Source organism: Hippichthys cyanospilos, chromosome 1 (assembly GCF_059441005.1).
Source record: "Hippichthys cyanospilos isolate Australia breed blue-spotted pipefish chromosome 1, RoL_Hcya_1.0, whole genome shotgun sequence".
Classification (NCBI taxonomy): Eukaryota; Metazoa; Chordata; class Actinopteri; order Syngnathiformes; family Syngnathidae; genus Hippichthys; species Hippichthys cyanospilos.
Window position 1 is genome coordinate 3,140,001 of NC_142369.1, and position 14,146 is coordinate 3,154,146.

Here is a 14,146-nt window from a genome sequence, read left to right on the forward strand (position 1 = left end):
CATGGGGTCAAGTTAAGACCTTCAAGGAAGGCTGGCTATGATATAAAGAAACATAAGTCATAAAAAACGATGAAAAACAGAGTACATAACTTTGCTGAACCCATTCTTTTGGAAAAGACTTTTATGATGTCTTATGTCAATCACTGCTTTTAACTTCTTCTGCCGTGCTCAAAAGATTTGATTTGATTCTTCTTTATATATATATATATATATATATATATATATATATATATATATATATATATATATATATATATATATAATTTTTAGTGGGTGTTCTAGTCATATTTAGTAATTCAAAAACTATTTTCAAGCATTTTTTAAAGTTTTTTTTTTAGGTTAGTCATTTCAGGGTGTGGAAAGAAAAAATAATTTTAGTCATATTTAGTATTTTTAAAAATATTACAAGTATTACAGGTTATACAGGGTGTGGAATAAGAGGGAAAAAAATAATTTTAGGATGTACTGGTGTACATCCTAAAGTTATTTTTGTCATGTCATATTTAGCATTTGTAAAACAGTTTTTGAGCATTAATTTCTTGTTCTTTAAGATTTTGTCATTAAAGGGTGTGGAACAAGAGGAAAATTGAATTTTAAGGGGTACCCCAGTCCCCTTTAATATTTTTTAAACTATTTTCAAGAATTCTTCTTTTTATGTTTTAGTCATTATGGGCTGTGGAACAGGAGAAAAATGTTATTTTAAGAGGGTACTCTAGTCATATTTCATGTTTTAAAACTATTTTCAAGCATTTTTTTTTTTAGTTTAGTCATCACAGGGGGTGGCACAAGAGACATTTTTAATTTGAGGGGGTACTCCAGTCATCTTTAATATTTTCTTGTTATTTTAAGATTTGGTCTCCGGACAAGAAAATGTCCTCTGCAAATTCTGCGCTTTTAGTATTTTGCAATAAAATGCAATCAAATGTCCTCCGGTTCTGGACTGAAAAGTCTGAGAAAGATGTTTTCCATTTGCCTGTGGCTAATTTCCAGCACTGGAGATTAAAGTAGAGTTGAAAAATAGTTAAAAACGAGAAAGAAGGGCCTAGAAGTTGCAAGTTTCTTTGTGATGCAACGACTTTGACTTTTGACTTTGACAAAGTTATTCAACGCTTGTTGGCGGGCAAAGATTAAAGAAGCCAGCCAAGCTTTGTGACGCTAAGACGCCGACTTTTAAATTTTGCCGATCCCGACAGCGTCGCTTCACTACTTGTTGGGAGTTGGAAGGGCGAAGACGTGGACTTGGATACTAATCGAGTGTTTTTCGATTAGCGACAGGCTGACTGTTTGGATTCATCACACGGTAAGTTGATTTTTGTATTACTTGTGTCTAGTGTCGACATTTAAAAAAAAAAAACTCAATAACAAGCGCTAGGGCAATACAAAAACATTAAGTATAAAATAGCAGTTTATTACCAATTGAATTGATTTTTATTTTAAAATATGTAGAATTTCTAAAAATTTGAATTTTTTTTGTCAGTTCATTACGATTTTAATCGATTTTCATTTTAAAGTAAAACATGTATTCGTAAGACAAATGTGTTGATTTTAAATCGTTTTTAACATTTTCGTGCAAATAACTCATCATAGCAACTCAAATTCAGTTTTTCGTAACTTGTCTAAATAAGTCTTTTAAACGCCATTTCAAAATGTCGCTTCTTTTAAAAAACCTTGACGATTTTTATTCGGCATATTTCTGTGCAGCCCCGATCAAAGTGGCGGCCATGTTTCTTCATCAATTCTGCAGGGGCTTAACCTCTTAAAGAGACAGTAACCATGCTAACGTCAAATGTTGGGATGAAAGCCATCAAAGTCGCGCGGGGCGGCCATATTACTTTTTTTGAGTTAGTCAACGCGCGGCCGCCATATTAGCTTCTACATCAAATGTTGCGCAAGGCGGCCATATTACCTTAAATAACATAACAGGGCGGCCATATTAGCTTCTACATCTAAGTCGCTCAGAGCGGCCATATTTTTTGTAGTTGTCATAGTGGCGATATTAGCTTCTACATCAAATTAGCTTCATATCTAGTTGCACAATGCTGCCATATTAGCTTAGCCGCTCAGGGCGGCCATATTACCTGTGACCAGACGACACTATAAAGTAAGACACTTTTAATGACGATCTCATTTACAAGGTTTTGCAATTCAAATTATTGTTAAAAAATTATGAATATTTGGTGCATTATTTTAATTTTGTACAAAATATTTGGTACATTTTAAAACATTTGATTTTAATTTTAAACAAAATAATTGAATATTTGGTACATTTTATAAACCATTTTGTTTGAATTTTGAACAAAATAATTGAATATTTGGTAAGTTTAAAAAATATTTTAATTTTAAACAAAATAACTGAATTGGTTCATATTTGGTGCGTTGTTTTTATTTTGCATAAAATAATTAAATATTTGGTACATTTTAAAAACTTTTAATTCTAATTTTAATTTTAAAATGAATCGGTACATTATAAAAACAATTGTATTTTAATTACAAACAAAATCATTGAATCATTGGTACATATTAAAAACTAATTTGCATTTTCAACAAAATAATTGAATACGGCATTTGATATATTAAGAAAGGTGTACACACGTTTTTTTTTTTACATGTTCTGAGAGTCATTCGCTCCTATAAGGATGTTTGTTTGTTTTTTTTACATGTTCTGAGAGTCATTCGCTCCTATAAGGATGTTTGACAAGCATATGCATACGTTTGTGATTTTGATCCCAAAATGCACACTTCCGTTTGCCTTCTTTCAATTTCCGCTTTCTGGGGCATCTTGTAATATCCCCCAAAATGCATAGAGGGCGCAAAAGCATCCTAATTGTTTGTTTGTTGATTTGTCAACATGACTTTTTTTTTCTTAACTATTATCAGGGCGGGTGAAAAGCGTGCATTCTTTTTGGTGGTCTTGATACCACTTTTTGATATTCGTATTTGAGTAGCATTGCTTCAAGGGCCTCAAGTCAACTCAAAATGTTTTTTTTGTTTTTTTTTTTTTTTCCTGTGGCTCAACTGCGGTCCTTGCAAATGAAAGGCTTGACTGTGACGTTGTAGCGTAATAAGCACACACGCCCAACAGTGGCGCACTTGTCACACGCTCACACGCGCACGCGCACACGCATACCTTGAGTAAAGGCATTTGAAGCTTGACTGCACGTGAATGAACACTGCAATTTTTTGTTTGAAGAAAAAAAATCCGCCAATGGGCTAAGAATTTATTTCCTTTCCTAGAAAAGCTTAGCCCCCTTTTTTTTTGTAATTTAAGGTGCAAAAATAAATCATAACCTTCTTTTAAGCAATTTAAGAAATTTGGCAAATACTTAACAAATACTTAACAAATACTTGCTATTATTTTTTTCAGTTTAAAAAATTAAACAAAAGCAAGACGTCAGTAATTTTGAACAATTTTCATTTTTCTCAAATTGATACTCTTTAGGCAACTATTTCATGTTAGATAGTGGTCTTTTTTTTAATTTAAACAAATACTTAATATTAGATATTGATCTTTTGTTTCAATTTAAACAAAAGCACAATTTCAAACATTTTTCTTAAATTATTTTCAAACAAGACAGCAAGACAGCCCACAAATCTTTGTGATAATTATTTTAGAAATTAAAATGATCATAAATTTTAATTTAAAAACATTAAAACAATAACTACGCATGGTAAATACATTTCATAAAAATCATAACTTTTCATTTAAAAAAAATAAAACAATGACTTAAAACAATAACTACACATCGTAAATAAATTTCATAAAAATGAGACTTTTAATTTAAAAAAATAAACAATGACTGAAGTAAATTTTCACGTGTAATTGACCTTGTTACAGTAGATGTAAGTAAATGTAATTATAAAGATTTTTCTTCAAAATGACACCACTTCCAAAAATTTGAGTGAAAAGATAAGACAATGACTATATTAAGTGAACATAATTTTCACGTGTAATTTCCCTTCAATGTAGTTTATTCAAGTTATAATTGAAATTTTTTTCTTAAAATTACACCCATATTAAAACAAAAACATGCTCATTACATTTAAAAAAATCATTAAACTGTAAACATTTTTCTTCAGATTACACCCATGCAACTATTAATATTAAAACAAAAAGTCATTAAAAAGTTTTTAAAATTAAAAACTTTGAAACATTTCTTTCAAATTACTCCATTAAAAAATATTGAAATAAAAAAGTTTAAAAAAAAACCTCAACACCATGCAGTTTTTTTATTCAAATAAAAATTATACTGAATGAAAAGAAAAAAAAATACATTTCTCACGTGTAATTTCCCTTACGTAAACATCAACATTTTTCTTCAAATTGCACTCATTCGAAAATGTTATTAAAATTATACAAATATATAAATGAAAATAAACTAATAAAAATACAAATAACCCCTTAAATAAACATAAACATTTTTCTTCAGTTTTACACCCATTACATTTAAAAAAAATGGAAAATATTGTATTTTAAATTCAAAACAAATTAAACTTCAATAAATACAAATTTACACCATGCAATTTTTTTTCTAATAAACTAATAACAAATACAAATATCGTTTAATGCCCCTTACGTAAATATAAACATTTTTCTTGAGATTTATACCCATTTCATTTAAAAAAAAATTGAAAATACTGTATTTTAAATTTAAATACAAATTTACACCATGCAATTTTTTTCCTAAAATAACAATCCTTTATATTTTTGACTACATAAGGTAATAAATGTGTAAGTAAACATAAGACTGAAATGACAGCCATTGAAAAATGTTCTTCAAATGAAAACAACTTTCAATTTGAAAGCAAAAGGATGACTAGGTGAAGCGCGCCTTATTTTGAGGAGTGCGAAAGGGTAAGCGCGGCGGCGTCGGCGGTCACTTTGATTGCGCTCATTTCCTCCCGCGCTCCCCGCCCCTCCCCCCCCCCCCCCCCCCAGCGCCACGGTCGCCGCCGCCGCAAATCTCAGGGCAGCGGGATGGAGCTCAGGCTGTGGAGCGTGTGGAGCGTGTGCGTGCTGGTCACTTTGACGCTGGGATGGACGGCCGTTCAGACCCAGAGCGACTACAGGTGACTTCCCTCTTGCCGCCGCCGACGACATTTTTGCAAACGCCGGCCTCTCAAACACACGTGTGCGTTAAGTGCGCGCGCCGCGGAAATTGCAGCCTGCGCTTTCCACATCACGCTTTCGCGCTCTTAACTGGATGCTAACAAAGATAGCCGCGTTATTTTTAGTCCTACCGCAATGTTGAAAAAAAAGTGTACATTTTGCCGGCTTTTCCTTGAGGGCGTCATTGGTTAAGGCAGTTCTTGTCAAATAGTGGGGCGGGCCCATTTTTTTTTGGGGGGGGGGGGGGGCACGGATGACCCGAGAGCAGAGCCTTTGCTTTTGCTACGTGAAGTATAAATGCAAGATTATTAGCATCCTTTTTCCAGGCATTTAATGAACTTGGTTGTATTGTGTTTTAGACTAACCCGTAAGCTATAGCAACATCAAAAGTTATCGTCTCTAATTTCAGGCATTTTGAAGCACTTGATTTTTTTCAGTTTTAGACTAACTTGTAACCTATGTAAACATAAAAAAAAGTCAATAGGATTGTCTTTAATTTTAGGCATTTTGAAGCACTGATTTTTTTTCAGTTTTAACCTCTAAGCTATGTAAACATAAACAAGTTGATAGGATTGTCTTTAATCTCAGGCGTTTTAAAGCACGTTTTTTTCAGATTTAGACAAGCCTGTAACCTATGTAAACATAATAAAAGGTTGATAGGATTCTTTAATTTCGGGTATTTTGAAGCACTTGATTTTTTTTTCAGTTTTAGACTAACCTGTAACCAAAGTAAATGTAAAAAGTTGAAAGGATTGTCTTTAATTTTAGGCATTTTGTAGCACTTGATTTTTTTTCAGTTTCAACCTGTAAGCTATGTAAACTAAACAAGTTGATAGGATTGTCTTTAATTTCAGGCATTTTAAAGCATTTGCTTTTTTCAGATTTAGACTAAACTGTAACCTATTGTCTTGATTTCAGGCATTTTAAAGCATTTGATTTTGTCAGATTTAGACTAACCTCTAACTTATATAAACATAAAAAAAAGGTTGATAGGATTCTTTAATTTCGGGCATTTTGAAGCACTTGATTTTTTTTTTCACTTTTAGACTAACCTGTAACCAAAGTAGATATAAAAAATTGAAAGGATTGTCTTTCATTTCAGGCATTTTGAAGCACTTGATTTTTTTTTTTCACTTTTAGACTAACCTGTAAGGATTCTTTAATTTCAGGCATTTTGAAGCACTATTTTTTTTTTGTTTTCGACTAACCTGTAACTATGTAAACATAAAAAAAGTTGATAGGACGGTCTTTAATTTCGGCATTTTGAAGCACTTCAGTTTTAGACTAACTTGTAACCTACGTAAACATAAAGTTGATAGGATTGTCTTTAGTTTCTGGCATTTTGAAGCACTTTTTTTCAGTTTTAGACTAACCTGTAACCTATGTAAACATACAGTTGATAGGATTGTCTTTAATTTCGATGAAGGTCGATTGTCAACCCCTTTGCTAACGCTTTGAAATCTGGTCCCTTCCACTCCCATCAGCAAGCAATTTGGGTGCGGGGGCAATTTGACCGGCACGTCGGGCATCTTGGCCAGCGAGAACTTCCCCGAAATGTACCAAAACAACCGAAACTGCACCTGGTTCATCACCGTGAGTAACACACACAAGAGATATGTCGACCTTGGCCACCGGGAGGCAGTATAATATGCTATTACATACGCGCGTAAATGGAATAATGAGTGAAAAACATGAATTAAGAAGTAAATTAAGCATGGTGAATAAAAATCATTTACATCAGTTTCATATAATAATCATGAATACAAGCACAATATACTAAAAGACGCTCTTACATATTATTATTGTAATTATCATGGCATTTAAAAGGAATGACAATTAAAAGTACATTTTGGTGAGTCATCATTTTTTGAGGTAATCATTTTTTTCTATTTTGTTTTTCTAAGCAATAGGCTGAGATTTAAAATATGAACGTATTAAAATACATTTTAGATAAATTCAGAAAAAAAAATCTGGTATAAGTGACAATAGTCCCATTTAAGATATGAGCAAAATATATTAGAAATTGCTATTACATACACACATATATGTAATAATTACTTCAAAACATGATTTAAGAATTAAAGTAAATTCTGGTGAATAAGAATCATTGACATCAGGTCCTTGTATTAAAATATTTTTAAAAAGAATACATAATAAATATAAGCACAATGTATTAAGTCACTATTACATATTATTATAATACTGTACTAAATACATAAATAATAATAAATGTATTAATATAAGCATGATTTAGACGATATTACATCTCATGATTGGAAGTAATTATTTTGAAAAATAATTTGAGTTTATGTGAGGTATGAATTTTTTTTTCTAGGTAATATATAATAAATTCAAGTATAAATAATTTCAGGTATAAGTATTACAATAGTCAATTTAAGATACCAAAGTAAAAAATTCAAATAAGTATTAAAATATTAAAATAATAAAAAATTCAAATAAGTATTAAAATATCAAAATAATAAAAAAAATTAAATAAGTATTAAAATATTAAAATAATAAAAAATTCAAATAAGTATTAAAATAATACATTTCAAATTCAGTTATAAATTCAGGTATAAGTATCAAAAGAGTACATTTTTAAGATACTAAAATTGATTACTTTGGTAAGTATCAAAAGAGTACATTTTTAAGATACTAAAATTGATTACTTGAGTAACAAGTACCAGAAACAACCAAACGTTGAATTAAATGTATACGTATATACATTTTTTCAAGACGCACATATAAAGTATTACAATAGTCCATTTAAAATAACGAAGTAAAAAATTCAAATACATTTGAAATTCATTTCTAAATAATTTCAGGTATAGTACACTTTTAAGATACTAAAATGGATTACTTTGGTACAAGTACCAAAAACAACCATGCAACATTGAATAAAATGTATACGAATATACATTTTTTTTTTAAGACACAAACGCACAGTATATACGTATATTTTTTCAATCGTTGGGCTTAAATGTATATTTAGGCAACACGTACGGGCCATTCGCTGTCGGATATCGAATCCGATCGCTCCGTTTGGCGATGTGGTAGATAATATTGTGAAAAAACGGAAGGAATACGGAATCGCCGTCTTCCATATCCCTCCTTGGTTTTTAACGTCGGCTTTCCTCGCGGCGCAACCGAATAAACGACGGTTGGTCCCGGAAGGTCCCGGAAGGTCACGTGGTGATGCTGGGGTTCAGCCTGTTAGACATGGAGGCGGACAAGGGCTGCCGCTACGACTACTTGGACGTCTACAACGGCGACTCGCGCTCGGTGGAGAAGCTGGGCCGCTTCTGCGGGACCTTTCGCCCCGGGGCGCTCATCGCCACCTCCAACAGCATGATGCTGGATATGGTGAGCGACGAGGACAGGAGCGGCAGAGGCTTCCTGGCCTATTTCCGAGCGGGGAAGCCGCATTTGGGAGGTGAGCTGCTCCATCGCGCCGAGCCCGCAATTGCGCGCGGGGACGTTTGAACGTGATTTTCTGCCCGCAGAGACTCAATTCTGCGGCGGGCGGCTAACAAAATCCCAAGGTTCCTTCCAGTCACCAAATTATCCTCATGGCAAATACCCAGAAGGCATCAGCTGCTCCTGGTACATCTTGGTGGACAAAAGCAATGTGAGCATTACGCTTGAGATTTATTCGCTTTCCATTAGACTGCTTTGAACATCGGATCAACAACGGAGAGCATTTCTGGTGGGCTCTTTCCAGTTTGAGATCAAAACCAAACCAAGGTTTGGATGACCAAGGTTTGGATGGGCAGCATTCAACGATTGCTGGCCGCAAAAGGTCTTTTTTTTGCTTCAAAGGGACAGTGTGTATTGGACAGTTTTGCATTCAAAAGGAATAAAACAATTGTAAATTTAAAAAAAGCTGCGAATGACCAACAGTACAGTGGGCCCCCGTGTTACAGCATCCCTGGCTTACGTGAGTTTTTTCGTCCCCTCTTACGGTATTTTCCCCGCTTTGCGACAAAAAAGCTGGAGATAATAAAAAAATATGAAGCTAGCCTAGCCTAGGCTAAATAAATCTCTAGTTTTTTATGATGTTTTCTGATTGTATACATGTATATTATATTTACGTAGCACTTACTATACTATTTTGATAGCAATTTTTAATATATATGTACAATTTTGATGTTTTTACCTGGGATTCTAAATGCATTAGCTATAAATGCCTTAGCTATTAACATAGGCACACGTATTTTTAAATATGATCATAGGTCTAGGTCTCATGAAATCTTACACGGGGGTGGCACTTCTCCGGAGGCGGCCATGTTTGTTATAGCTACTGACAATGGTAAATGCAGCACCTGCAGCACCTCCCGCTGTCCATAATGAAAAACTAACTTTTATACACTAGCATTGAAATGGAGCACATTATTGGCTGCTTGCAGAGTTAACAAGCAGATGGCACCTCTTGTATGTCATCTTAGCGAAAGTATGATCAGGGTCACATGCCAGAACTAAGCGGAACTAGGATTGATTGGCTGCTTGCAGAATTGACTTGACAAGGAATCATGAGCAGTAAATAGTTTGGCTTATGGTGTGTGTATTTTGACCCACTGACACCTAAGAACATAGTAACTTTGACCATTTTTTAATATATTATTTAGTCCTAAATAAAAGTAAAAGCGAGGAAAACCCCAGCTGGTTTATTGAGGTCAATATGTCGGTGCTCCTTGACAGGTGATTGAGGTGAGTTTTGAGAAGATGGACCTGGAAGAAGACTCGTCCTGCCGCTTTGACTATGTGGCGTTCTACAACGGAGTGAAGAAAGAGACCGCCAAGAAAATTGGCAAATTCTGTGGTGACCAGAAACCCCAGTAAGTTCAAGTTACTAAAATTACAAACACGTGTATGCAATGAAATCAAAAAGATTTTGGTGCATTTGGCGCGACAAAGACAAAAACAGTATTTGTATTTGCACTCAGGATGATCAGGACCACTGGGAACGAGCTCGTGGTCCACTTTGTCTCCGACAGTAGCGTGACCGGAAATGGCTTCCGTGCCTCCTACCGCGGGGTGCCCCTCAAATCTCCATCCCGCGAAGCCAAGAAAAAAACATCCCTCAAGCCTATACCTAAACCCACCCCCAAAATGTCCGTGGAAGAGACAGCGACCCCCGAGCCCAAACAAGCGAATTCGGTGCGCAAAACCAAGAAACCATCCCTCAAGCCCAAACTACCTAAACCCACCACCAAAAAGTCCGAGGAAGAGCCCACAACCCCAAAGCCTAAAATCGTGACCGCCCAGAAAAAAGTAAAAAAATCCGGATCCACCATTCAAGGGTCCAAGCTCAAAAAGCTTGTGGAAGAGCAATCCCTTATGCCCAAACTAGCTCAATCTTCCGGTAATGTTGTGAAGCCGACCATCAAGCCCAAATCAGCTAAATCCACCCTCACGACGTCCACGACCCCTAAACCCACAAAAGTGCTAGTGCAAAAGTCAACCATCGTGCCCAAACCAGCTAAAACTCCCATAGCCAAGAATAAACCATCCCTCAAATCCAAAACTTCCCACAAGCCAAATTGGGCTAAATCCACCTCCGCGATGTCCACGACCCCTAATCCCACAAAAGTGCTAGTGCAAAAGTCAACCATCGTGCCCAAAGCAGCTAAAACTCCCATAGCCGCGAATAAACAATCCCTCAAATCCAAGGAAGAGACAACTACCCCCAAACCCAAGTCAGCTAAAACCACCAGCAAAGCACCCGCGAAAAAGTCAACCCTCAATCCCAAACCCACCAGCACAGTGCCCGTTCAAAAGCCAACCCTCAAGCCCAAACTCGTGAAGAAGCCATCCATGAAAAAAGAGACCACAACCCCCGTGCTCAAATCAGCTAAACCTACCAAAGTGCTCGTGCAAAAGTCAACCCTCAAGCCCAAAGCGGCTAAATCACACAAGAAGCCATCCCAAGAGACCGCGACCCCCGAGCCCAAACCAGCTAAACCCACCAGCACAGTTCCCGTGCAAAAGCCAACCCTCAAACCCAAAGCAGCTAAAACTTCCAGCAAAGCCGGAAAGAAGCCAATCATAAAGCCCGAAGTGTCAACTAACCCCAAACCCAAACCCACTCGGAAAGGGGCCGTGCGAATGCAAATCTCAAAGCCCAAATCGGTGAAAGCCGTGGAATCGCCGACCCCTGACCCTAAAGTGGCAAAAGTGCTGGTGAAAAAGCGCAACCTATCAGCAAAACCCACGCAGTCCGACGAAGCGGCAACTCTTGAGCCTGAAGCGGCAAAAGTGCCCGTGAAAATACGCAAAACAGCGAAGCCCTCCTCCACACCGTCCGACGAAGCACCTACCACAGAAGCGGCAAAAGTGCCCGTGAAAAAGCGCAAAACTACCACCAAAGCGGCAAAAGTGCCGGTGAAAAAGGCCACCCTCAAGAGCAAATCAGCGAACCCCACCCGCACACTGTCCGACGACGCGGCAAATACCACCAAAGCGGCAAAAGTGCTGGTGAAAAGGCGCAAAACAGCGAAACACTCCTCCACATCGTCCAATGATGCGGCAACTACCACCAAAGCGGCAAAAGTGCTGGTGAAAAGGCGCAAAACAGCGAAACACTCCTCCACATCGTCCAATGACGCGGCAACTACCACCAAAGCGGCAAAAGTGCCGGTGAAGGCCACCCCCACACTGTCCGATGACGCGGCAACTACCGCCGAAGCGGCAAAAGTGCCCGTGAAAAAGGCCACCCTCAAAAGCAGATCAACGAACCCCACCCCCACACTGTCCGACGACGCGGCAACTACCACCAAAGCGGCAAAAGTCCTGGTGAAAAGGCGCAAAACAGCGAAACACTCCTCCACATCGTCCAATGATGCGGCAACTACCACCAAAGTAGCAAAAGTGCCGGTGAAGGCCACCCTCAAGAGCAAATCAGCGAACCCCACCCCCACACTGTCAGACGACGCGGCAACTACCACCAAAGCGGCAAAAGTGCTGGTGAAAAGGCGCAAAACAGCGAAACACTCCTCCACATTGTCCGACGACCCGGCAACTACCACACTGTCCAACGACCCGCGAACTACCACCGAAGCGGCAAAAGTGCCGGTGATGGCCACCCTCAAGAGCAAATCAACGAACCCCACCCCCACACTGTCCGACGACGCGGCAACTACAACCAAAGCGGCAAAAGTGCCGGCGAAAAAGCGCAAGACAGCGAAACACTCCTCCACATCGTCCGACGCAGCAACTACCACCAAAGCGGCAAAAGCGCCAGTGAAAAAGCCCCAGCTCATGCAAGTGCCCGTGCAAAAGCCATCCAACCCCAAATCGGCAACTACCCAAAAGCTTGCGCCCAAGACCATGGCTGGAAATTCACCGGTCAATTCTCCCAAAAGCAAAATGGAGCCAAAGCAAAAAAGTGAGTTGACGCCCAATTTTGAATGACTGCTTAAATTTTGGTGCGTTTACGCATCGTCTCCAATTTTGGTGCGTTTACCCCACAGTGAACCCTTTGTGTAATAAGACCTGCAACAGGAACGCCATTTTAGTGCCCAGCTACTGCTCCAGTGATTTCGGTGAGTCGCTTCAAGTTCTACGCTTGCGCAACTCTGCCCTAATACGTACGCCGTTTCTCGCCTTTTAGTGGTTGTAGGAAAAATTGTGGACGTGAGCCCTGGTCTGAGAGCTTCTGCCATCGTCAACGTGACTCTCATCAAAGTCTTTAAAAAGGGAATCCTGACGGTCAAAGAGGGAGGAGAAATGGAAATGACTTCCTCGTGCGAGAAATGCCCGAAGCTGACCATAAGTAAGACACACCTCCTTGATGCCATTTAAAACGGAGTATTAATGCCATCTAGTGATGTGCAATAGCACAAAATTTAAATTGCCAGTGATTTTTAGTTCATAATCAAAACAGCTGACAGCTATTTTTTAAGCTAGTTGCTAAGGTTAAGACATTTAAAACGGGGCTGAATTTCGCCAGAAAATACAGGTGATTTTTAACTAGTTAAAATGAAGCCCATGTCCAGAATTTCAGTGATTTGAAGACAATTGAACTTCAATATTTAAAATGGGGCTGAATTTCGCCAGAAAATACGGCATTAATGCCCTCTAGTGGTGATTTTTAACTAGTTAAAATGAAGCCCATGTCCAGAATTTCATCGATTTTGTGAAATGGGGCTGAACTTCGCCAGAAAATACGGCATTAATGCCCTCTAGTGGTGATTTACTAGTTAAAATGAAGCCCATGTCCAGAATTTCATCGATTTTGTGAAATGGGGCTGAATTTCGCCAGAAAATACGGCATTAATGCCCTCTAGTGGTGATTTTTAACTAGTAAAATGAAGCCCATGTCCAGAATTTCATCGATTTTGTGAAATGGGGCTGAATTTCGCCAGAAAATACGGCATTAATGCCCTCTAGTGGTGAAGCCCATGTCCAGAATTTCAGCGCTTTGCACGAGTTTTATTGTCATATGCATACCACTACACAACAAAATTCTTCTAATTTACAGCCCAAGTATACTTGTCGATGGCATTAAAATTATTTAGTAAAAAATGTGTGAGAAGCACAAAAATAGCAGAGGTGCAAAAATGAAGGATAATAACTAGAGCTGTTAAGTATACTAGTCAATGGCATCGAATGAATTAGTCACAAATGTGTGAGTGTAGCACAGAAATAGTAAATTAAGCAATGATTATTAAAAAGCCAATTGGCAACCACCAGCAGACTAATTGACCACCAAGCGTACGTTTTTAGATTCTAAAGTTGGCTAAACTTTTTCTCTCTGTCCAGGTGGGACGTATGTGTTGATGGGAAAAGTGCAACAGGGAAAAGGGGTCCTGAGCCCATCCGACTTCACCGTCCCGTACCAGAGAAGGCATGACGAAATGCTCGCCATCTTACAGAAAAAACAATGCATCTAAAAAGTACCTTAAATGTAAGTTTTTGAAAATGCTGTTCTGGTCAAAGTTGCCCTAAAAGTAAAATAAGTTGTTTTTGAAAATGCTGTTCTGGTTAAAGCGACCCATTTAAGTACATAATGAATGTACAAGTAATAAATATATCCATTGA

The 14,146-nt window shown here is 37.7% G+C and overlaps 1 protein-coding gene across 1 annotated transcript; it reads left to right on the forward strand.

Annotated features, from left to right (window-relative positions):
- The first annotated feature begins 1,136 nt into the window (after positions 1–1,136).
- On the forward strand, positions 1,137–14,078 carry LOC148428610 (uncharacterized). The gene is made up of 10 exons (XM_088427185.1): positions 1,137–1,300; positions 4,937–5,067; positions 6,592–6,700; positions 8,282–8,540; positions 8,611–8,735; positions 9,806–9,942; positions 10,051–12,491; positions 12,577–12,648; positions 12,717–12,878; positions 13,868–14,078. Exons 2-10 carry the CDS (start codon positions 4,976–4,978, stop codon positions 13,996–13,998), a joined length of 3,528 nt encoding a protein of 1,175 aa, XP_088283311.1. The 5' UTR covers positions 1,137–1,300; positions 4,937–4,975; the 3' UTR covers positions 13,999–14,078.
- Positions 14,079–14,146: the final 68 nt, after the last annotated feature.